Below are 22,998 nucleotides of genomic sequence, written 5' to 3' on the forward strand. Positions count from 1 at the left end.
TGTAAGGGCATCCAGGCCCTAACAGATTATAAAATCACATCACGTCAACAACAGTGACACTCACCTCCCTGACTTGTTGAATGACTTCTATGGATGTTTTGAAGCTTTGAATAACACACAGGCACTTAAATCCATGCCCTCTCCTGAGGAGCAGGTGCTCTGTCTGGCTTCAGCTGATGTAAAAAGGACACTATCTAGAGTGAGTTCATGGAAAGCTGCAGGCCCAGACAACATTGCAGGAAGAGTGCTCAGGGACTGTGCTGACCAACTGGCAGATGTCTTCACTGACATCTTCAACATCTCCCTGAGCCAGGCTCTGGTCTCTGCATGCTTCAAAAAGACCACCATAATCCCGGTGCCAAAGAAGTCAATGTTGACATGTTTCAATCATTATCGGCTTCAGTTAGAAATAATTACGCAAATTACGACTGTGCTCTATCTATTTTTTGCTTATTACATTTCCGCCAACGGACACATAGTTGCAACAGAAGCAAAGCATCAAACCTCTGCTCACCAAGCACCACCGACCTTCATCCGGTCTGGAACACGGTGTGTGAATGGACCGGAGCGAATGAATTCCCCTCCCCGCTCAAAACGTAATCAGTGGATGTAGATCCACTCCGGGTTTTTCATTTTTCATCACTAGGAATCTGTTCCTACAAGTGTCGAGTCGACTCGTGTCTATTAAGTAAACCTGGTTCCGCGCTGATATTGGTAGTACAGATAAATGCCTTGCCTGCTTTAATTAATCATGTACACAAGCATCTTTAATACAATCATACCAACAATCAATACATCTATGAAAGCAATGCATGTCTCTTGTAGGCAACTCGTCATTGTTCTTTCCTTCTCTCAGAGATAAAACCTATCCCTTTACTTTTGTGTGTCATCCTCATTACTGTCAAATATTTGAATACAGGTTTTTTTCAAGCTTTTATAACAAGCAGTTGACAGAATTTTTAATGTGTTTTACAGTAGCAAATAGAAGTGCGAGGGTTACCGTCTAGACACGTCTAAATTAATTTGTTTTTAGAAACACGTTGGTTGCTTTTGAATCTTGTAATTTAATTCATTTAATTACAATTTCAATTAGTAAGTATTTCTTTTAACGCAGGGGTTCGTCTTTAAACTAGAGATAACGTGATTCAGTGTATCTTTGAAAGTAAAGAGCAAACAAGAGAATTCAAAACACATTTACAGTTGAATTTCGAGATGATATCTAGTTGTTGAATTTCGATGGGAAAACGCAATTCTTATAGTCTACCACAAGAGGCCACTGTTGATTTGGTAAATGGCGTTTCATTCCACAAACCGCAATGTTTTGAAAGTACTACTGCATGATAGAGGAAAGTTTTTTTTTTTTAACAACAGGTCTACTCCTTATATCTCTCCTTAAACATTGACAAAAATGGAATTGATTGTGACCAGTATTCCAGCATCTGTATTCCACCTAGATTTATGTAGGCCTAATTTGTTTCAATTCTACAAACACTCACTTGAATGAGTAGTTCTGGAGGATTATGCTTGGAGAATGTCATATGGACTGTCTAGCAATTACACATTGCGTAGTGAAGCACAAACAGAACATATTCGATTCAGGTATTTCAGCATTCTTTCTTTCCTGATGGCATTTGACAAAGCAAATGGCATGGTGTCCAGTTACTCAATGTCCAACTTTAGAGAGTACTGTACTGAACTTATTGCAAAATTGTCAGACAGGCTCAAAGATGGAGCAAGATCTAGAAATAGCTAAAGAAAGTAGGGTGAGAGAAAGAAACCCACTGGTTGTCACTTGCCGCACTGATAAGACTTTACTGTTTTATCTCTGAAAAAACATGCTATACACAGGGGCACACAAAACCTAAGAAAACACAAGTTCTGATTATGCATGGTCCTGTTTACAACCTTTGTAAAGGAGAGAATAAAAACCCCGGTCAACCACTCAGGACCAGCAGTCCTCTTTCAGGAGCTCTTGAAGCCGGTTTGGCCACTCCTTAGGCATTCTCTTTGACGACATTATTTTGAACTGCTAACCTAGATACAGGCACTGCATGAAAGAGACATACGAGACGGATTCTTCACAATTAAAGGTATATTTTGATGACTCTTTTGTCATTATATAAGACTTTCTTGTAGTGAAACAGCAGACATAGGCCTACTGTAGTTTAAAAAAATAATTAAATTGAAATAAATCAATCAATCAAAAACAGGCATGGATTCAGCAGTACATTCGAAGTAAAACCATGCCCTCAACAGGGAATCACTTTACTTATGAATTTTCATCCAATTTCTTATTAAACATATGCATCAACTGTCATCAACTGTAAGTCAATTGTAAGTTTGAGCTGATTATCTTTATAATATACTTATACTTTAGTGAGTGTTTTAAAAAAGATAAGAATGGCATGAATACTTTCAGGCTTTTAATGATCTGATTGTGGTGACCGGTGTAGAGCATACTCAACTTTAATAACTGACCTAAATTAATTAACGGCAATTACAGTTGAAATGTAGAGGTGAAAAGTTATTTTTTGTTTACTTCAGTATCTTGCAAAGTAGTATGTGCAATTTTAAAGCTGCTGAGAATAATAAAGAGGAAACATGTAGCCAAAATATTACATTTATTTGTATACAGTACGTATGGAAAGTGGAAATGTGGAAAATTTACCAATAGAAGACTGCTATATCATTAGTTTGTTGTGAGGTAAAAGCACATGAAAAAATACGTGCCATCATGTGCCAACAGCTGTTTACAGAATCCACTGATATGATCATACAGATGGGCTCATGGGGCCCACATCTACCCCAAACACACACAGGCCCTGTTTTTCATTATGCCTTAAATATCTGTTACATGACAACTTTATTTGTATATATAATATATGTTTATCAAAAATCCGTTCTCAGCATCATGGAGCATGGCTCAAGGCCAGGGGTGAAGTTAAACCTCATGAATGGTGCCCTAGTGGAGGCCAGACCTAAACCCCAGGCAAGAGAGCAGTGGGCTAATAAACTGGAGTTTCTCTTGGCGGTGGCAGGGCACATCATTGGCCTGGGAAATGTGTGGAGGTTTCCTTACTTGTGCTACAAGAATGGAGGGGGTGAGTGAAAATGTATTTTCAATTTTGTTTTATATACGTTCTTAATATAAAATAATATTTTATCTTTAAAAAGTTCCATAGACTCAGATACACAGAAGATAAAAATCTGCGGTAGTTTGTTATAGTTTAAATATTTTGAGATATAAGTCTCAGTGTCTAAGGCCTTGAGATCAGTGTCAATCATTCTGTGTTTTTGACAAAAACCTCATTGGAATGAATACATAAAAAGTCTGTTCTCTTTTAAGATAAAGAAGGACATGATATAAATACATACACACAAACACACACACAATGTTAATGGGATACATTTTAATCTTGCCTAAAATATGTTGTAGAGTAACTTATTAATATACATTACTATTCTGAAAGTTTGTTGAATTTTTTTTATTTATTTATTATTATTTTCTAATTAATATTATTATTCAGCAAGGGCAAATGAATATGATAAATGTTTACATTGTAATTTTTTTTTTATTTCAAACTAATTCTGTTAATCAAATATTATTTTACAATATTCTTAATTGCTTTTTGTGGAAACTATAATTGTGTGTGCGTGTGTGTGTGTGTGTGTGTGTGTGTGTATATATATATATATATATATATATATATATATATATATATATACTATTATTTTAATAATGTTTTAATAATTTTGTTTTTTTTTATTGTATTTTTGTTTTTGTATAAAAAAAGTCATTGTGATCCCAAGCCTTTATTGTCAACATACATTGTTGTCATGCTTACATTGCAAAATTAAAATAAAAAATAAATTATTGAAAAACAAATTATTAAAAATGATCATTATTTAGAGTCATACTTACATATACTTATAGAATTGGTTGATATGGTATAAAATGATATTTTTGTTTACATATAAATTCATAAAAATAGAAATAATAATAATCACTTTTTAGACTTTTTTTTTTCTTTATAAGGGCGATTTAATTCTGACTACATACAATCTTCACAGTGTTTTGGTGTGTATTGCAGGAGTTTTGATGTGAATATAGTTTTTTTTTGTATATTGCACATTGTATTTTGATTTGTATATGTTTGCTTTAAGTTGATAAATCATTTTGTGATTTAGGGGCATTTTTTGTGCCTTATGTGCTGTTTCTCTTCACCTGTGGCATTCCACTATTCTTTTTGGAGACCTCACTGGGTCAGTTCACCAGTCAGGGTGGAATAACATGCTGGAGGAAGATCTGTCCACTATTTGAAGGTGAACAATGGTCTCATATACTCATATACTCATAAATATCAGTGTATTACTGTGTTTTACTCTACTACATTGCTTGTTTTCATTTTTTCATAGGTCTCGGTTATGGTAGCCAAGTTGTTGTCCTCTATACTGGAGTCTATTACATTATAATTCTTGCTTGGGCTTTCCTTTACCTCTTTTCATCGTTCAGTTCAGAGCTGCCATGGGCGAGCTGCAGCAACTACTGGAACACAGGTATCTCACGCATAACAGTGTGAATTATCATAATACTGGGTTATGTCAATTGAATAACCACTGCCTTCTTTATTTAGAGAACTGCAAAGAGTTGAGAAAAAGCAACATTACTGAATATTCCCCAGATAAAAGCACTTCTCCTGTTATTGAGTTTTGGGAGTAAGTTTTTGAAAATAGCATCCCATTAAACCGGATATATTTATTAGAATTACGCAATTAAAGCAACACAGGATAACAAAACCCTTCCAGCTAATTAAAATGATTCTCAATAAAGGTTGCAAAACAGAATGTGATTCCATGTTTGTGCCTACAGGAGAAGAATTTTGGGCTTGTCTGAGGGAATAGAGCAGATTGGTAATGTTAGATGGGACTTGGCACTTTGCCTCCTGCTGGCCTGGATCATCTGCTACTTCTGTGTGTGGAAGGGAGTGAGGTCCACAGGCAAGGTGAGAACTTTTTACCAATGTGTGTTATAGGAACATGGAACAGTAACATGGTGAACGCTCTTTCTCTTATTTTCAGGTGGTCTACTTCACTGCTACTTTTCCTTATTTAATGTTGGTAGTGCTGCTTGTCCGTGGACTTACTCTTCCTGGAGCAAAGAACGGCATCATATTCTACCTCTACCCTGATCCAACACGTCTCACAGACCCACAGGCACTGAACTGCTCCCTTTTGCCCTTTGTTTCATTTTGTGATGTCTAATTGTGATTATAATTTTTTATGATATAATAAACACAATAATTGATGTTTAGGTGTGGATGGATGCAGGTAGTCAGATCTTTTACTCCTATGGTGTTTGTACAGGAGTACTGACTGCTTTGGGAAGCTACAACAAATATAACAACAACTGTTATAGGTACGTCATATGATCTATCGCACTCTCTAGACCAGGAGTATATTCATTGCAAATTGCACTAAAAAAAAACTTTTGTATTTTGCTATTTGTCTTTCAGAGACTGTGTATACTTGTGTCTGCTCAACAGCTTAACTAGCTTTGTGGCTGGTTTTGCTATATTTTCGGTTCTGGGCTTCATGGCAGATGAACAGGGAATGGATATTTCAATGGTTGCAGAGTCAGGTAAAAATAATTTATAAGGCTTGAGGTCTCTTAAAGCAAGTGATGTCAATATAGCATAAAAATAAGCATACAGAAACATAAAAATCAGAGCTCTGGATATAGTAACTGCAAAATGAAGCAACACCTTTGGTTACAATTGTACTGCTGAAAATTGAGCACAAATGGACTTTGTTCATTTATATATATATATATTGATTTGATATGATTTTTTATTTTTATTTTTTTTTGTGGCAGGTCCTGGTTTGGCATTCATTGCTTACCCCCGTGCTGTAGCTTTGATGCCCCTGCCTCAGTTATGGGCGGTCTTCTTCTTTATCATGATCATATTCCTGGGACTGGATAGTGAGGTAAATACAGGAAGCAATACAGAGGGTTTTCCTATATTTAATTCCTTATATCCTTGTATGGATACCCTGAAGCTTTTTCTATTAATCTGTCAGTTTGTGTATCATGAAGCCCTGGTGACGGCCATCTCGGATATGTATCCCTCCTTCTTCCAAATCGGACATCGGCGTAAATTTCTTCTCCTCTTCATAAGTGCTGCCAGCTTCCTTGTTGGTCTGCTAATGGTAACAGAGGTGAGAGTCACAAATGAGAACACAAAGATATTTGATTAAAAAAAAAAATATACAAACATCACATCTAAAAATACAAACATCAGTACTACAGTACCTGTCATTTCTGTCAGCAGTTTCTTGTTTTTCTGTTTCGCTCTCAGGGTGGCCTGTATGTCTTCCAGCTTTTTGACTATTATGCCTGTAGTGGAATGACTCTTCTTACTTTTGCTATCCTTCAGTCCATCTGTGTTGGATGGGTGTATGGTAAATCATTTATTTGACTCTGCAAAGAAAGACTCTGTAAAGAAATGGTACACAAATGGTACATGTTTGCAACTCCTGTGACCTCTGTTAAAATATTTAAAGAACATCTTCTCATATAATTAATTCAACAGTGTACTCAATGCCTAGCACATTAAAAGCGAATACTGAATACACATCACTGAATAGTGATGTGATAAAATGATTTACAATGTACTTTGGAGTTTCAAAAACGTCTGAGTTTTATGTCAGGTGCTGATCGCCTCTATGATAGCATTGAGGATATGATTGGATATCGGCCCTGGCCCTTCATGAAGTGCTGCTGGAAATATCTAACACCAGCTGTATGCACAGTGAGTATCATTTAAATCCCTTGAAATCTTTTTCTGAGGCATTTTTAAATTTTATTTTCATATTGTAATCACAAATTATCCTCAGGCCAGTGTGTAAAGGTAGGAAGTGATTTGTCTGCGACCTGTAAGTCTGTGTCTGACACCTGTCATTGGTGTCTGTCTTTAAACTGAAAAAGACAGACAGACAGAAAGCCCTTCTCCTGTTCTGAGACTTTGTGCACAAAGCATTCCAAACTAACTGGCGGCTCCCTATTGCTCATCATTCTCTTTCCTTTCTGTTTAGGGAACATTTTTCTTTTCCTTGGTTAAATACACTCCTCTGAGGTTCAACAATGTGTATGAGTATCCCTGGTGGGGTTATGCGATTGGTGGCTTCTTCACCCTTTCCTCCACTCTACTAGTTCCACTGTGGATCATTTATTTGGTTAGCACTACTCCAGGGTCTATGCGACAGGTATGCAAATAAGAAACTCTTTTTTTTTTTTTTGAAAGCTTAAACAATTAAACTGAAATGTATTTCACATATTTTCCCATATATTTTGAGGTAAAAAAAAAAAAAATGTGTGTGTGTGTGTGTGTGTGTGTGTATATACAGTCAGGTCCATAAATATTGGGACATCGACACAATTCTAATCTTTTTGGCTCTATACACCACCACAATGGATTTGAAATGAAATGAACAAGATGTGCTTTAACTGCAGACTTTCAAAGACTTTTTTTTTTAATTTGAGGGTATTTACATCCAAATCAGGTGAACGGTGTAGTAATTACAACAGTTTGTATATGTACATCCCACTTTTTAAGGGATCAAAAGTAATGGGACAGATTAACAATCATAAATCAAACTTTCATTTTTTAATACTTGGTTGCAAATCCTTTGCAGTCAATTACAGCCTGAAGTCTGGAGATCAATTAGACATCAGCGTACGCTGGGTTTCATCCCCGGTGATGCTCTGCCAGGCCTCTACTGCAACAGTCTTCAGTTCCTGCTTGTTCTTGGGGCATTTTCCCTTCAGTTTTGTCTTCAGCAAGTGAAATGCATGCTCAATCGGATTTAGGTCAGGTGACTGACTTGGCCATTGCATAACATTCCACTTCTTTCACATTTCATTTCAAATCCATTGTGGTGGTGTATAGAGCCAAAAAGATTAGAATTGTGTCGATGCCCCAATATTTATGGACCTGACTGTATATGTATATATATAGATTATATATTTCATTTATTTATAGATTTTGAATTTTCTATGTATGCATTTATTTATTTAAAACATAATATTAATGTAATTTCAAATTTCAAATTAAAAATAATTAATGCTATATATAATTTTTCATATCAGAGAGTAAGAGTCTTGTGTACTCCTGCTGAAGACCTGCCTGATCCTAAACGCCCAAAACAGAAGCTAAACACTGTTTCTTTTGAGACCTTCACAGACCTATTGACTTTAAGAACTGTTCATACACCCAACACACTACCTCACAGAGACATTGTCTGATTGTCACATTTTAGTCTTGTATTTGGCCTTCTGATCTGTGACAAACATTGTTAGCCCAGTGTCATTTTACTGGCATAGTAATGAACCAGCGCAGTAACCACCATAGACAGTGGGGGGGGAAATCCACCCCAATAATTAGAAGTGGCCACATTGTCCCCTCCCCAGAATTAGAAATTCTTGCACTGTCTACTGTACTCCATTACTCTGTTTGTTGTTAGGATGACACATTTTTTAAAAACATTTTTTTTATTTGTTACTATAAAAGTTACATTTTAGGCTTGTCTGCCCCAATGTTCAACAGCACTTGTCAGTGTAAAAATGACTGAGATGGCCAGTCACATTTAAAGTAGGAGAGGTTTACTGTTCACAGAGTGCAAAATCCAGCATGATTTGCCAGTTTTAATTTTGAAAGAGAGTGAGGTGAGATGTAAGTAACAATACATGTAATATTTGACAACTGTTTTATGATAGAAATGTAAAAGAAAATAATAATAATTCACCAGTTTGAATGGAAAATTTGGTATAATTTACATGATTTGTGCAATTCCTAACAGAATGTAACGAGACAAGAAACATATCAGCCATACAAATAAGAGTGAATGTGTGCGTATTGTAAAATATACAACTAGAATTATTAGAATTTCATTTTATTTATATATTCCCTCATAATGTTCAAGGCATGGTTACGGCTCTGTTATGAATATCATATGATGGTTAAGTATTGAAATGTTTATCAAAGCAACAGTTCTTTAGTTGACCATACAGTTACATGGTAAAGTTCATATGGAGAATACATTTGTATATGTGTGTATTTCAAATGAATTACCATGACAAGGCTTGTTTGCTCTTTATAAATGCATTGAAATGTTACCACAAAAAGGGCATTGAAGGTCACCTGTTATGCTTTTCAGCTTTCCCCTTGTGAGAATAAAGTGTGTTAATCAAACACACTCCAAAAAAAGTGTATAAATGTGGAAATTACAATTGAAAGTTTTTGGTACACAAATGTACAAAAGTATAACTATTTTTAATACGTTTCAACATGTTTTTTTATAAGATTATGTTTTGTAAACAATTGTTTAATTATTTTTAGATTTATGTTATTATTTCTTCTGTTAGGGTTAGACAAATTAATGACAAAAGATTTTGATACACTTTCCTAGACTAACATGCCATCTGCTGGGTAACTAATGACATTACAGCAACGACGTTGACTTCTCAATTAACCCATGCAAACATTTAAACATAAAGATTAAGGCTTAAACTGTAAAGCAGTGATCCTCAAATCTGGCTCGCGAGATCCACTTTCCTGCGAAGTTTAGCTCTAACCCTAATCAAACACGCATGAGTTTGCTAATCAATGTCTTCAGGATCTTTAGAAAATCACAGGCAGGTGTGTTTAATTATAGTTGGAGCTAAACTCTGCAGGAAACTGGATCTCGCGAGCCAGATTTGAGGATCACTGCTGTAAAGGATCATCAGAATCAGACTGCAAATGAACATTATGAACCTTCACATGCCCAGAACACTGCTTGAAACAGTTTTTACTTTTGATGGACTGGAAAGTAATGTTAGCTTGTCCAAAGGTGAATGAATGCACCACCTGCTGGACATAAGAAGTGTATTTTTGTCCACTGCACATGCAAGTTCGTTGTTATCCTCTTACTATGCGGAGATTGTTGGATAGCTCCATCTACTGGACAATGTTTGGACTCAGGACCATTACCAATATACAGACACCAAATATTGTTGTAAAATATATTTTTTTAATGTGCTTTGGATTAAAACCATTATTTCTTCTTAGTTATCTAGTCCAGTCGAGGTTTAGTATTTTTAAAGGGATTACATGTTTTACCTCTAGATACTTTGTTGCATGCACACATAACCCAAGGCAACAGTAAATAGAATTGTCAGTAAAATATTTGCAGTAGGTCTACACTACCATTCAAAGGTTTGGGATCAGTAAGATATATATATATATATATTTTAATGAATACTTTTATTCATCAAGGATGCATTCAACTGATCAAAAATGACAGTAAAGACTTTTAAATTGTTATAAAATATTCAAATAACTGCTGTTCTTTTCAAAATTCTGTTCAGAGAATACTGTAAAAATGTGTCATGGATTGCACAAAAATATTAAGCACCACATTATTACTGTTTTTATTTTTAATTTTTGATCAATAAATGCAGCCTTCATGAGCATAAAATACTTCAAAACAAACAAATCAAAAACAATTTAGGTAACACTTTATTTCAATAGTCTACTTTAGACATTATGCTTACTATAATTTTTCAACTTTATGTCAACTACCAGTCATTAGAGTATTACACATTATTTATTGTATACAGTATACAGTTTATACAGTACAGTTTGGGGGACTTAAATGTCCTTTCGGACTGAAATGAGGGCCGTAGTTGGTAAGTGTGATTACAGCTCCATAATGAGATCATGGAAAGCTTGTACAGCTTCTAAGTGAAGGTGACTAAACAGGGAGATTAGATGGTCCCAAACCAATCTGACATTAAAGTACTTTTCCTCAATCCACTACAAATTGCTTCCAGCTTTCCTCATCACACACACATGACATCTTTCAATATGATAAGTGTTCATATTTATGAGTTTATAGTTTTGTGCAAAATATAGATAGATGGTAACCCAAAGGACACTCCACACTTAAAGATGTCTGGATGTCATTACAGTAGATAACAAAGGGTCAAACCAAGTGGCATCAAAATACATTTTGAACAGTAGCTAGCATTTCCGTCCTATTTTATAATTTGTCTTTAAAATAAATTCCGCCTTCTTTGATATTTTATCAAATGTAATGACATTCATACACTGATGCATGTGTGATTTATGGAAATACTTCATGGGGCCTTTAATAAATAATATGGTTAGATATAGCTAGGTTTTTTATGTTTGATGGATTTTTCAGTGTATGCATGTTTATAATGTAGCACTATGACAAAATAAATTGTAACACAATTAGTATCTTTGCAAGACTGTTAAAAGGATAGTTCAGCAAAAACCTGCATGACGTTTCTTCTTCTGTGGAACAAAAAGTCAAGTCATTTTGAACAACATGATAGTGAATAAATAAGAAAATAATTTTCATTTTGTTTGAACTATCCCTTTAATATAAAATGTGTCAGTTTACAGTTACATACATCATCAAACAGGCACATGATGTAAAGTCTGCACATTCAACTGGGCCATTAGGGTAATTGCATATAAACTGGACGCTGACCTTGTTTGAGTCTTGCGGCCGACTCAACTTTCTGCTCATGATCGTTTCTTCCTTGCACAGTCGGATCTGTGATAAGCCCTTGAGCGCTAAGACGCCAAACACAAGAAGCCTCTAATCACTTATCCCTATTTAAGCCATGTGTGACTTTTTACATTCTCTCCACACCTTTAGCCTCTCATGCCGATTTTCTTCTCACCTAAACTTAACTATCATTTTCTACAGTTTTGCTAAATTCATTCCCAATTTCACTTGTAACAAAATTAAAAAGCTTTTTTTTATTTGTAAGAGTAAGATTATCTTTATTTGAAAGTAATTAATACATTTGAGTGGTACCAAAATAAATAAATAAAAATGAGAAAAAAAAAAAAGAAAAAAAATCGAATAAATGCAGTTCTTAAGCAATTTCTGTTCGTGAAAAAAAAAGTAGCATGTACAAAAATATAAAGCAGTACAACTTTTCAATATTGGTTATAATGTGTCTTGAACACCAAATCTGCATATTAGAATGATTTCTGAAGGATCGTGTTTCACTGAATACTGGTAAAAAATTCAGCCTTACCATTCACAGGAATAAATTACATTGTAAAATATGTTAAAATGGAAGACAGTTATTTTAAATTGTAATAATATTTAACAATATTGCAGTCTCTGTTGTATTTTTGACCATATAAATGCAGACTAAGTGATTTTATAACACTAGTAGCTAATAACATAAAATCTTTTTGATCTCAAACCTTTGAATGGAAGTGCACGTCAAGTTTGGTATAATACAAAAATTATTTTGAGAACTGTGTGTGCTGTTTTACTTGGTGTGAATAAATTGCAGAACCGCTCCAGACCTCATCGAAATCATGATTAAGTTTAGGCTGGCATCCAGGTTTCAAAAAAATTAAATTGGCTTTCGATTGCACGTCACCACTGGTGCTAACATTTGTCCATAACTGTAATGCATCAAAAACCTAAACAGAGAAGTTTTACTAAAGAATTTTCATCAACATTTACTAATAATGTCTTAAAATATGTTTGCCTTTTTTTTTAAATGAATCCCAACATTTAGAGGAGCAATACAAAAGAATAGATCATGCAGTTTTTATACTGTAATTGAAATCTGAGAATAGTGGTTTCAGGCATAGTCCATAAGCGTCACTTCCACAATTTAAATATATATACATACATATATATATATATATATATATATATATATATATATATATATATATATATATATATATATATATATATATATATATATATATATATATATATATATATATATATATATAAATATATATATATATATATATACCGTAGATATAGATATATATAGATATGGATATAGATAGATAGATAGATAGATAGATAGATAGATAGATAGATGGAAAAGGCTGTGTATTCTTAAATGAAAAAAACCTAAACAGAGAAGTTTTACTGAAGAATTTTCATCAACATTTACTAATAATGTCTTAAAATATGTTTGCCTTTTTTTTTAAATGAATCCCAACATTTAGAGGAGCAATACAAAAGAATAGATCATTCAGTTTTTATACTGTAATTGAAATCTGAGAATAGTGGTTTCAGGCATAGTTTTGCAACATCTAGGTAAAGCTTTGTGGGTTACATGGGAGCTGTTTTTATTTTAGAAACACTGGTAACATTGGTAGCATAATCTTTCAAACCTTAATTAGAAAAAAACAATAATATATATTTTTTTGTAATATAACATATAAAATATATTAAGAATTGTGGATGGTATGCGTTCTAGAAGACATTACTTCAGTCAAGAGGAACAGATGCCATGTGCATGCTTTGGTTTGGCTCTGGTACTTCAACATGAGAAAGGCTTTGCTATTGCGTAGAAGGTGTGAATCCAATCAGGCAGGATTGAGGCATTTGAAGAGAATGCAAACAGCAATGGTGTTAACAGCTTGTCAGGGTCTTTTTGTGCATGTAATGGGATAATCACAAGCTACTTGTGGCTGGAAATCCTCCTAAGGTGTTGACATCTCAGAGATGTTAATCTGACAGATGGGACAGGCTCTTTCCTGTTTGTCCTGATTAAGTGCAAAACTCATTTACTTTATTTGTGACCTTTTTTTAGGGTCATATACAGTATATAATTTCGATGAATGCCAACACAGTCAAGACTGTGGAATTCCCAGTTTGTATAAAATTTCTTAAATATCGCAAATATGTACATAATTTGTAGAGTATTACTTAAAAACATAAACTTTAGTTCAAATTTGACAGAAGTTTAATAAAAGTCGCACTTTTGTTTGCTCATTTTCACGGGGAGTGTCTCATTCAAGCACATTTAGTGAATATTTAACATTTTGGTGATATAATATTTAAAGAGCATTGCTTTCACTCTTTTGGTTTCTGCTTCACCATAGCAATTACAAATGCAGATACAAAATCTGATCATTACAAATGTTTTCAGAACAAATCATACACTAGCGTTTTAGTTTTAAAAGAGTTTTTAAACACCATTCCACCATTTAATTGTTGTATTATTTTAATTCTCCTACTAATCTCACACTCAATTTTACACAGGCTTTCTAGTGTCTTTTAAGACATATTTTTGCAAGCATGAACTTCAGTAGCAAATTAACTGCAAGAAAAGCATGATTCTTGGACACTGTAAAAAGAAAAACGTGCATTTTATGTTAAAATTTAGAAAAGTGCATTTTGCATAAATACTTTTAGATAAAAAAAAGTAAATAAGCACTGATTTGCAATTTATAACAATCGTGATAACAGAATGCTAAAAATTTTATTTTTACATTTTACAGTTTTCAACACTGAGTCACCTATTGGGTCAAAGCCAACTGATCCTTTTGGGGTGAAGCCACCTCACTGGACGTGACTCTGATGGTTCAGCAAATAAAAGGGTTCTAGTCCTTATTTAAAGGTGGAGTAGTTTACTTAAATCTGTTAAAATGTTGTTTGAAGCAGTGATCCACACCAAAACAGATGCCATTTACAATTTACAAGTAATTTGCCAGCATCTTCATTGACAAAAACTATTAAAATGCATCAAAAAAAAAAAAAAAAAAAAAAAAAAAAAAGACGAAAACAGCTATGTGTTCATCAGTATTTAATATGCAATCAGATATCATATAATAAGACATTTGAAAGTAAAGGGACTTTCCAGATGCCTTCACACCAAGATGCTTGGGTAAACTCAAAACCCACATGATCCTACAGAGGATAAGTGATTTGGAGAATGACTGGTAGATTGATGGATGGATGGATTGATTTTACAACTCCATAAGCGTCACTTCCACTATTTAATTATATATACATATATATATATATATATATATATATATATATATATATATATATATATATATATATATAAATATATATATATATATATACCGTAGATATAGATATATATAGATATGGATATAGATAGATAGATAGATAGATAGATAGATAGATAGATAGATAGATAGATAGATAGATAGATAGATAGATAGATAGATAGATGGAAAAGGCTGTGTATTCTTAAATGAAAGTATATTCAAATAACATGAAATTTATTTAATTTGAATGAAGTACAATACATTCACTCACCTACATAAATAGATATGACAGATGTCTTTGCTGATTGAGGGTGAATCAACCTCTTCAGTTGAAGATGTCATTTGAGGAGAAAATTTAATTTGTAATGTCATTAGCCCTTTGTAACGGGATGTAACATGTTGAATTGGATTACAATTAAAACACATCCCAAGAGCTAGACCAGGGAAAGGGCCAGAGGTATGTGGAGGTCCTGGCAACATGGACTAGGCTACTACTGACTATAATCTGCAAATCAGTGATTATTAATACTGAACTTCCAAACGTCGGCATTAAATTAGACGTTACATATTTGGCTCAATATTAATCTCTTCTCGGAGAAATTGCGGACGCAAGTCAACAGACATTAAAGAATGTCCATTAAAGAAGAAGCATTAATTTGGATAAGGAGTCTTAGAAGGATAAAACAATGAACTTTTTAATCATTGAGCACCAACTGGAGAATTACATCTTGCCAATTGCTAATTTACCCTGAAGACACTGCATATTTAGTCAAACAATATGTGATTGGGTAAAACGAGAGAGCAAAAGTGGTGGGTCAGAAAATGAACTGGAATTGGATAATTAGATCTATTACCTCTGCTTGCGAGTTGTACTTTAGCCAGAAGTCATTGGTTAAGTATATTAGCTCAGTCACCACAAAGTCTAATTTCATTGCTGCAGATCTCTGATTTTTTAAAGCAACTTTTACTGATTTTAAAGGTAAGTGAAATAATCTAAGTGAATAAAAATATCTGAATAATCTGCATCCATAGCTGTATAATAATGAAATGTCAATATAGATAATATAATAATATAATTGGTAGGAGTAGACCAGAAAGTAAAAGTCTTTGGTGGCACTCATCCCAATGACCTGACCTCATAATTATGTGAAATCTTGGGTTGTATCTTTCAAGTCATTTCCCCCCAAATAGTCGTCTATACTGTGTTAGCCAAATCCACAAACTCTCAATGGCACCTCAGTACACCCTTTATGATTGATTTTCTAAGCATACCTTATTAGTGATTTTGGCAATGATTTAGGGAAGGAAGGTAAGTGTGTTAAAACAATTCACTCTCAATAACGTAAAGTAGATAATTAGATCGAAGCTATTATTCTGGCCACAGATCCCACTTTGGCCAGAAGCCTTGAGGTAAAGAAATTAGCACCAGTATACTGCTATGGCCTGAGGAGAGAGCTATAGGATTTATTTATTTATTTATTTATTCATTTATTTATTTATGTTTTAAGAAAGGTCAGATTAGGTAAAATAATACACCAAGGCACAGTTGTCATGGGTTAATTTCCCAGAGAACATACAAACTGATTATACAGTGCCATTTATACTAATGGTTTGATTGACACACTGCACACACTGATCAGCCACAACATTAAAACCACTGAAAAGTGAAGTGAAAAACATTGATTATATTGTTAAAATGGTGACTGTCGAGGGGTGAGATATATTAAACAGCAAGAAAACAGTCAGTTATTTAATAATTTCAAGTGTTAAAAGCTGGGAAATGGTCCAGTGTTTTGCAGGGAAACCTTATGCCCAGGCATTCATGTGGTTGTTATTTTGACAAATGCTACCTACTTAAGACTGTTGCAGACCACATACACTCCTTCATACCAATGGTGTTCCCTGATGGCAGTGGCCCCTGTCAGCAGGTTAATGGTGCCAAATAACACAGGACACCTTAAGAGGCCTTGTGAAGTCCATGCCTCCATGCATCAGAGCTGTTTTTGCAGCGTTAAAGGGAACATACTATATAGATGTGAACAGGGATTGTTTTGACAACGTTGTCATCTGTATGTGAAACCTTTTGTTTTCAGCACATCAATGATGTGTAAATACACCATTGGGTAGGTGATTTTAATGTTGTGGCTGATCAGTGTATAAAGATGAATATGAGTATTTCTAATTCAAAACTACTCAAGTTTTTACCTTTACACGTTTTGCAGGAGCTTTTATTCAAAACAACATCTATTGCATTTTAAGCTGCACACTTTATCAGTTTACACACTGCTTGGGAATCAAAACTATGACTGTGGCGTGAATTATGTGCATATTTTGTCTAACTTTTTTTTATTTGATTTGAATATTTGAATATTCAAATATTAATACTTATATAGCATTAATGGATTAATAAGATTTGAAGAATATGGACATTACAATTAGCAATTTTCAGTGGGAGTCTATGAGATGTTTGGCAATGCTGCTAGTCAGCAACTGGACAATTGTATGATCAGTTGGAACACACAACAGAATCAAGATGTGTGGTATTTGTAGATTTCTTAGAGAGTCCACTGCCAAGAAGGTTTGTACACCCTGGTGTGCTTTGATTCAACTATACTGCCAACAGAGTTTTAACCAGGAAGCTTAAGCTTATTATCACCTGGCTTGAAACCAGTGTTTGGGAAGCTACTTCCAAAGCTACTCTTTTGAGGAAGTGAAAACTGTGTTTACATCAGAAAAATCCAGACTAGCATTTTCCAAAACTAGCTTGTCCACTCTACAATGTCTGAAAAGGGTCAAATCTTCTTTATTGCATACAACATCCTAAACACTCACTGACATGTTGATACTGAGTTGCATCTCACACTCTACAAGATAATATCAAACAGGCTTGAAAATATTTTGGTATCTGATAGGCTCAGATGTTGATGATTAGCGTCATGGTACCAGCAAAGACTTATTGTATTGGTTTGGTTCACATCTTAATTCTACAACCTTGAGTTTGTTCAGCTACCATTATGGTATGGGTCCCAGCTCAAAGCTAGCTCATCATTTTGAGTTGACTGGATCACACGATTAACTGAACACTACAATGTGAATTGTGTGTATCCACATGGGAGAGTAATTAAAAAAATAACTGTAGGTTATTGGACTAGAGTTTGTATTCACACTGCATGGTTAGCACAGGCTGCTAATCTTTGTTTATCCCTAGTGAGCAGAATCCCTAACAAGACACTAAACCCATTACATGATTTCCAGCATTTGTTAGCCTTTGCAGCTTGCAGGCTAAACAAACATTCAAACATCCCCCAAATGCATCAAACCTTTAATTGGTGCCTAATTAGTAAAATACACTTATAAACCATCAAATAAAAAATAAAGCAATTCAATTAACCAAAGTAGGCTAAACAAGGCAAGAACCCCCGTTTTGTACCACTTTGGTACTTTTACTATTCTCGGTTGTTGGTTGTGTCAGACCAGTGGTGTGGCAAGTCAACCCCCAGGACCATATGCAAATAAATTTGTACGCCCCCTTAAATGGTATAGGTTAATGTGGTCTCCAACACTCCTTACTGTTGTCTTTTCTGGGGTAAATAACATTGCATGACTATTCACAAGCTGTTTTATCGATGGTATAAATACTTGAAAATCAGAAAATCAGAAGACGTTAATAACTTCTTATGTAATCGATCAATCAATCAAAGTAAAATAGCTTGTGAATAGTCATAACAGTCGTAACATAACATTTACCTCAGAAATGCCAACAATATAGCTTCGCCAATATTGATTTCTTAATTTCAACAAATTTAGTCAGTTAACCGCCACATACCTTTTTTTTTTTTGAGTAGGTGGAATTTCCACGCAATGTAACATAACTTTAATGTCATAATTTGGACTTTATTCTAAAAATATTATGGCACTAGAAGGAGGCCATATTTACTGACTTAATGCAAACACTCTTGGCACAGCAGGCCAAAACTCAGAAGGACAGAAAAAAAAAAAAAAAAAAAAAAACATGGGACTGCATTACAATCTCAACATTTGGACAAACCAGAGACTTATGCAAGGATCCTGTTAGTAGTCTTCAGCTCCTGCAGATGACATATCTTTACTCAGCTGTTATCAAGTCTGTTCTGTGCACTTCTATAACTGGCTGGTTTGGGTCAGCCTGCCAATCAGACATAAGAAGACTGCAACGGACATTAAGCTGAAAAAATTATTGGTGTATACTGGCCCAACCTTCAGGACTTGTACAACTCAAGAGTGAAGAATGGGCAGGTAACATCATCACAGACCTCTCTCAACCCGGACACAACCTGTTTGAACTTCTCCCCTTGGGCAGACGTTACAGATCTCTGTGCACTACAACATCTGGGCATAAAAACAGTTTCCCCCCCATGCCATCTCCAGCTTAAACAGCTAACACAGAAATTGTCATATTTCTTTAAACATCTGAATAAATAAATAAAACTTCAAAGTCATAGTCTTTTACAGGGAAAATATATAAGGATGCAGATGAGCGTAGCTTAACTTGTCATGCTTGACTCTTCTGGTTCATATTTGAACTTTTCTGATTGAGGATGAATTGCTTTTACTGTGGCTTGTACTATTTACCAGAACCATGATAATTCAGTGCATTGGGTTTCTATATCTACTGGTCATTTCTGATTTACCTATAAATAGGCTCACATTGCTGGTTACAACTTAACACAATAAACTTTGACAGTCACTCAACAACATTTTGGTCCAATCAGCACAATTGTGGTCATCTGTGGATTCAGTTTCTTTCTGCTCTCCATGCATTGGAGTCCTTAAAGGTGTCCACCAGTAAAACATGTAATTGGTTTCTCTAGTTGGTTATGAAGTCCTGGTATCCGCCAAATCCATTGGATTCAATGTTGTGATTCCTTTTCAGCAGGTTTGTCTTTGGTTTCTTGGTGTGCTTGCCATTGAAAGGCACAATGGGGAGCTTCAAATTCTCTTCAACAATGCATCAGCAGCTATCGCTTTCATGCAGTTCATAACCTGTATTTGTTTCAGTGCCCCCATTTTTGAGCTGGTCCAGGTAAGTCACTCATGCCTATTAGACACTTGAATCAATGGAAGAGCTCATATAGTCATTTAAAATGCTTCATCTTCATGGCAAAACAGAGGTGTGCTCAGTATTTTTTGTGCAGAATTCACCAACTTTGTTTTCTCGACTCCTTCAATGCTTTTCCGTCCACTGTCTTCAACAAGCATATGTTCACATTGATTTTTTAGACCTGACCTGATCCTTTTCTGTTAATGCACATAGGTATAAATCACATCTGGGGTGCTTTACTCTTTAAATAAATAGAGCATGGGTAGATTAGTTTGCGAAATGCTCAACATATCTCATGTCTCTCCACCAATGCTTCCAAACAAGGTAGCTCACCACTTAATCTAAACATAAGCCTCTTTTCTTGAAATCATTACATGCAAAGGTCATGACCAGAACTGCTTAAACCCACCCAAGGCTTCAGTGAGAAACATGATAAGACACATAACGACCATTTCAAGTCTGACATCATGCCTGATTCTATTAATATCATTGTATTTATCTGCTTTGTCCGCTTTTCTGCATAAATCTGACAAAATGTTATTAATATTGAAAAGTAGAATAATAAATGCATACAAATGTTGTTTTTAGTGGGTTTAATTGACGGCTAACAATTAAGATGAGATCACAAGACTAAAGCTTTAATCATGACATTTAATTCTAGCATGCAACTGTTTTTTATTTATGTACAGATTTTCTATAAAGTAATAAGAATGAAAAGCATTTCCTAAAATATGAGACTACAAAATTGCAATGCTTATTATACACCAGAAAACAATTTCAGTTTTTTTTTAATGAAATACAGTGCTATGCATTCTCAATCTGAACTGACAAGTGATAGTTTCTTAATATAAAAATGTCAAATGTCAAAAGAGTGTCAAGATCCAAAGCTTCACATGTGATTAACTCAACACTGATTATGTCTACTCTTATCATTCAAATCCCACATTGCAACACCCTCCCCACCTTATGCTCCTGGATTTATCCCTTAAAAGGAACCTCAGACAGATATATAACAACTCCTTAGCAAATAAATAGCAGGTCCACCACAGCAGATTTGCATCCTCTGCCTGGTCTGGATCACTAGTGTGCAAAGATGAATGGCACTGAGGGAAACAACTTCTACATCCCCTTGTCCAACAGGACAGGTCTAGTGAGGAGTCCTTTCGAGTATCCTCAGTATTATCTCGCTGAACCATGGCAGTTTAAATTGCTTGCTGTCTACATGTTCTTTCTCATCTGTTTGGGTCTACCCATCAATGGCCTTACATTGATTTGTACAGCTCAACACAAAAAGCTCAGACAACCTCTCAACTTTATTTTGGTTAACCTGGCTGTGGCTGGTGCCATCATGGTTTGTTTTGGATTCACGGTCACTTTCTACACAGCAATTAATGGCTACTTTGCTCTGGGACCGACTGGCTGTGCGGTTGAGGGCTTCATGGCCACACTTGGAGGTGAGGAAAATCATTGCATTGTATGTTTTCTGACTGCTTTAATCACGTATTATGAGATGTACTGTGTAATTTGGGTGCAGCTGATCTCACTATTTCACTTGCTTCACAGGGCAAATTGCCCTTTGGTCACTTGTGGTGCTGGCCATTGAGAGATACATTGTGGTCTGCAAGCCAATGGGCAGTTTCAAATTCTCAACCAACCACGCTTTGACAGGAATTGGATTTACATGGGTAATGGCCTTGTCATGTGCGGCTCCACCTTTAGTTGGCTGGTCCAGGTCGGTCTAATAAGATCTCATTAATTTGTCTATAATTGTAGTATAGATGAGTAAAGATTGTAGTAAGTATAACAAGCAACTCAATTAAATATGAGGCATTTTCTCTTTTTCTTTTTTTATTATTTGTTCAATATTTAAAAGTGTTAGCTTACTTTCAGTTTATGGCAGTAAAAATAAACCTTTCACAGGTGAACACAGAACTTTTGTTCCTTTCATTGCTTTCTCATTCTTAGTAATTTTGCTAGATTTTAAATGAAAACATTTAAAAGTACATAATTTTCTAAACACAGTTATTTTGATTGCAGTTATTTTACATTTTCTGACATTAGGTGCATTTCTTTAACAGATATATTCCTGAGGGAATGCAGTGCTCATGCGGACCAGACTACTACACCCTGAATCCTGAATACAACAATGAATCATATGTCATCTACATGTTCGTCTGCCATTTTATATTTCCGGTCACTGTAATCTTCTTCACCTATGGACGGCTTGTTTGCACAGTCAAGGCGGTATGAAATGTCAATTTAAAAATTCCCAGTTATTAGAATACTATGTTAAAATGACAATCCTTATAATCATCTATGGTCATTTTACTCTCTTAGGCTGCAGCTCAACAGCAGGACTCAGCATCTACCCAAAAGGCTGAGAGGGAAGTGACAAAAATGGTCATCCTGATGGTTTTGGGTTTCTTGGTGGCTTGGACCCCTTATGCCACTGTTGCTGCCTGGATCTTCTTCAATAGGGGAGCAGCTTTCAGCGCCCAGTTCATGGCTGTTCCTGCCTTTTTCTCAAAGAGTTCATCCATATTTAACCCTATCATTTATGTGCTGCTAAACAAACAGGTAATCATATATCAGAATTGCCGAAATGTAAAGACATATCCATATCCCATTTCCTCTACTCTCTCAATTACAAAAAAGTGGCAAGTCCACAAAAATGTTCTAAGTGAAACATTGTTCTTCACAGTTCCGGAGCTGCATGATGACCACTCTTTTCTGTGGAAAGAACCCTCTTGGTGATGAGGAGTCGTCATCTGTGTCCACCAGCAAGACGGAGGTGTCCTCTGTATCTCCAGCATAGACTGAACTTCTTTCACGATTATTTTCTTTTAGCCAATGACCAATTTCGACATCTTAAAAAAAGAACAGAAAAAAACAGGGTTGAATTAGTTGATGCTTCTCATTTGGCTGTGTTCACTATTATTACCATTAAATGAGCTCTCAAATATCAAGTATAATTAAAAGGCCTTTTGGCCTTAATGGGTTATCAGTGAACTTTTTTATGAACTCCGACGCTAACATCTTTGGCCTAAAATGTGT

At 35.0% G+C, this 22,998-nt stretch overlaps 2 protein-coding genes across 4 annotated transcripts; both read left to right on the forward strand.

Annotated features, from left to right (window-relative positions):
• Positions 1-1,925: 1,925 nt before the first annotated feature.
• Positions 1,926-20,607, forward strand: LOC113050435 (sodium- and chloride-dependent GABA transporter 2-like). Of its 2 annotated transcripts, none has more exons than XM_026213376.1 (15): positions 1,926-2,090; positions 2,908-3,101; positions 4,189-4,323; positions 4,417-4,557; positions 4,635-4,716; positions 4,871-5,003; positions 5,080-5,214; positions 5,313-5,416; positions 5,514-5,638; positions 5,873-5,985; positions 6,079-6,216; positions 6,357-6,459; positions 6,709-6,809; positions 7,093-7,263; positions 19,777-20,607. In XM_026213376.1, exons 2-15 carry the CDS (start codon positions 2,912-2,914, stop codon positions 19,954-19,956), a joined length of 1,851 nt encoding a protein of 616 aa, XP_026069161.1. In that variant the 5' UTR covers positions 1,926-2,090; positions 2,908-2,911; the 3' UTR covers positions 19,957-20,607. The 2 variants fall into 2 exon arrangements, with proteins under 2 accessions (XP_026069161.1, XP_026069163.1); XM_026213378.1 differs by lacking the exon at positions 19,777-20,607 and adding an exon at positions 8,147-8,679.
• A 287-nt stretch (positions 20,608-20,894) lies between these two features.
• Positions 20,895-22,998, forward strand: LOC113050436 (green-sensitive opsin-2-like). Of its 2 annotated transcripts, XM_026213380.1 has the most exons (5): positions 20,895-21,398; positions 21,508-21,676; positions 22,023-22,188; positions 22,282-22,521; positions 22,646-22,997. In XM_026213380.1, the coding sequence occupies exons 1-5, from the start codon at positions 21,038-21,040 to the stop codon at positions 22,757-22,759; spliced, it is 1,050 nt and encodes a 349-aa protein (XP_026069165.1). In that variant the 5' UTR covers positions 20,895-21,037; the 3' UTR covers positions 22,760-22,997. The 2 variants fall into 2 exon arrangements, with proteins under 2 accessions (XP_026069165.1, XP_026069164.1); XM_026213379.1 differs by having other exon boundaries at positions 22,282-22,998.

This window comes from Carassius auratus, chromosome 31 (assembly GCF_003368295.1).
Source record: "Carassius auratus strain Wakin chromosome 31, ASM336829v1, whole genome shotgun sequence".
Taxonomy (NCBI): Eukaryota; Metazoa; Chordata; class Actinopteri; order Cypriniformes; family Cyprinidae; genus Carassius; species Carassius auratus.

Bases quoted from the DNA above. Each gene is read 5' to 3' on its own strand.
- LOC113050435 (XM_026213376.1), top strand. From the start codon at position 2,912: ATGGAGCATGGCTCAAGGCCAGGGGTGAAGTTAAACCTCATGAATGGT. The intron at 4,558-4,634 runs GTATCTCACGCA...TTCTTTATTTAG, and splicing joins CAGCAACTACTGGAACACAG to AGAACTGCAAAGAGTTGAGA. The intron at 5,417-5,513 runs GTACGTCATATG...TTTGTCTTTCAG, and splicing joins TATAACAACAACTGTTATAG to AGACTGTGTATACTTGTGTC.
- LOC113050436 (XM_026213379.1), top strand. From the start codon at position 21,038: ATGAATGGCACTGAGGGAAACAACTTCTACATCCCCTTGTCCAACAGG. The intron at 21,677-22,022 runs GTCGGTCTAATA...TTTCTTTAACAG, and splicing joins CCTTTAGTTGGCTGGTCCAG to ATATATTCCTGAGGGAATGC. The intron at 22,189-22,281 runs GTATGAAATGTC...TTACTCTCTTAG, and splicing joins TTGTTTGCACAGTCAAGGCG to GCTGCAGCTCAACAGCAGGA.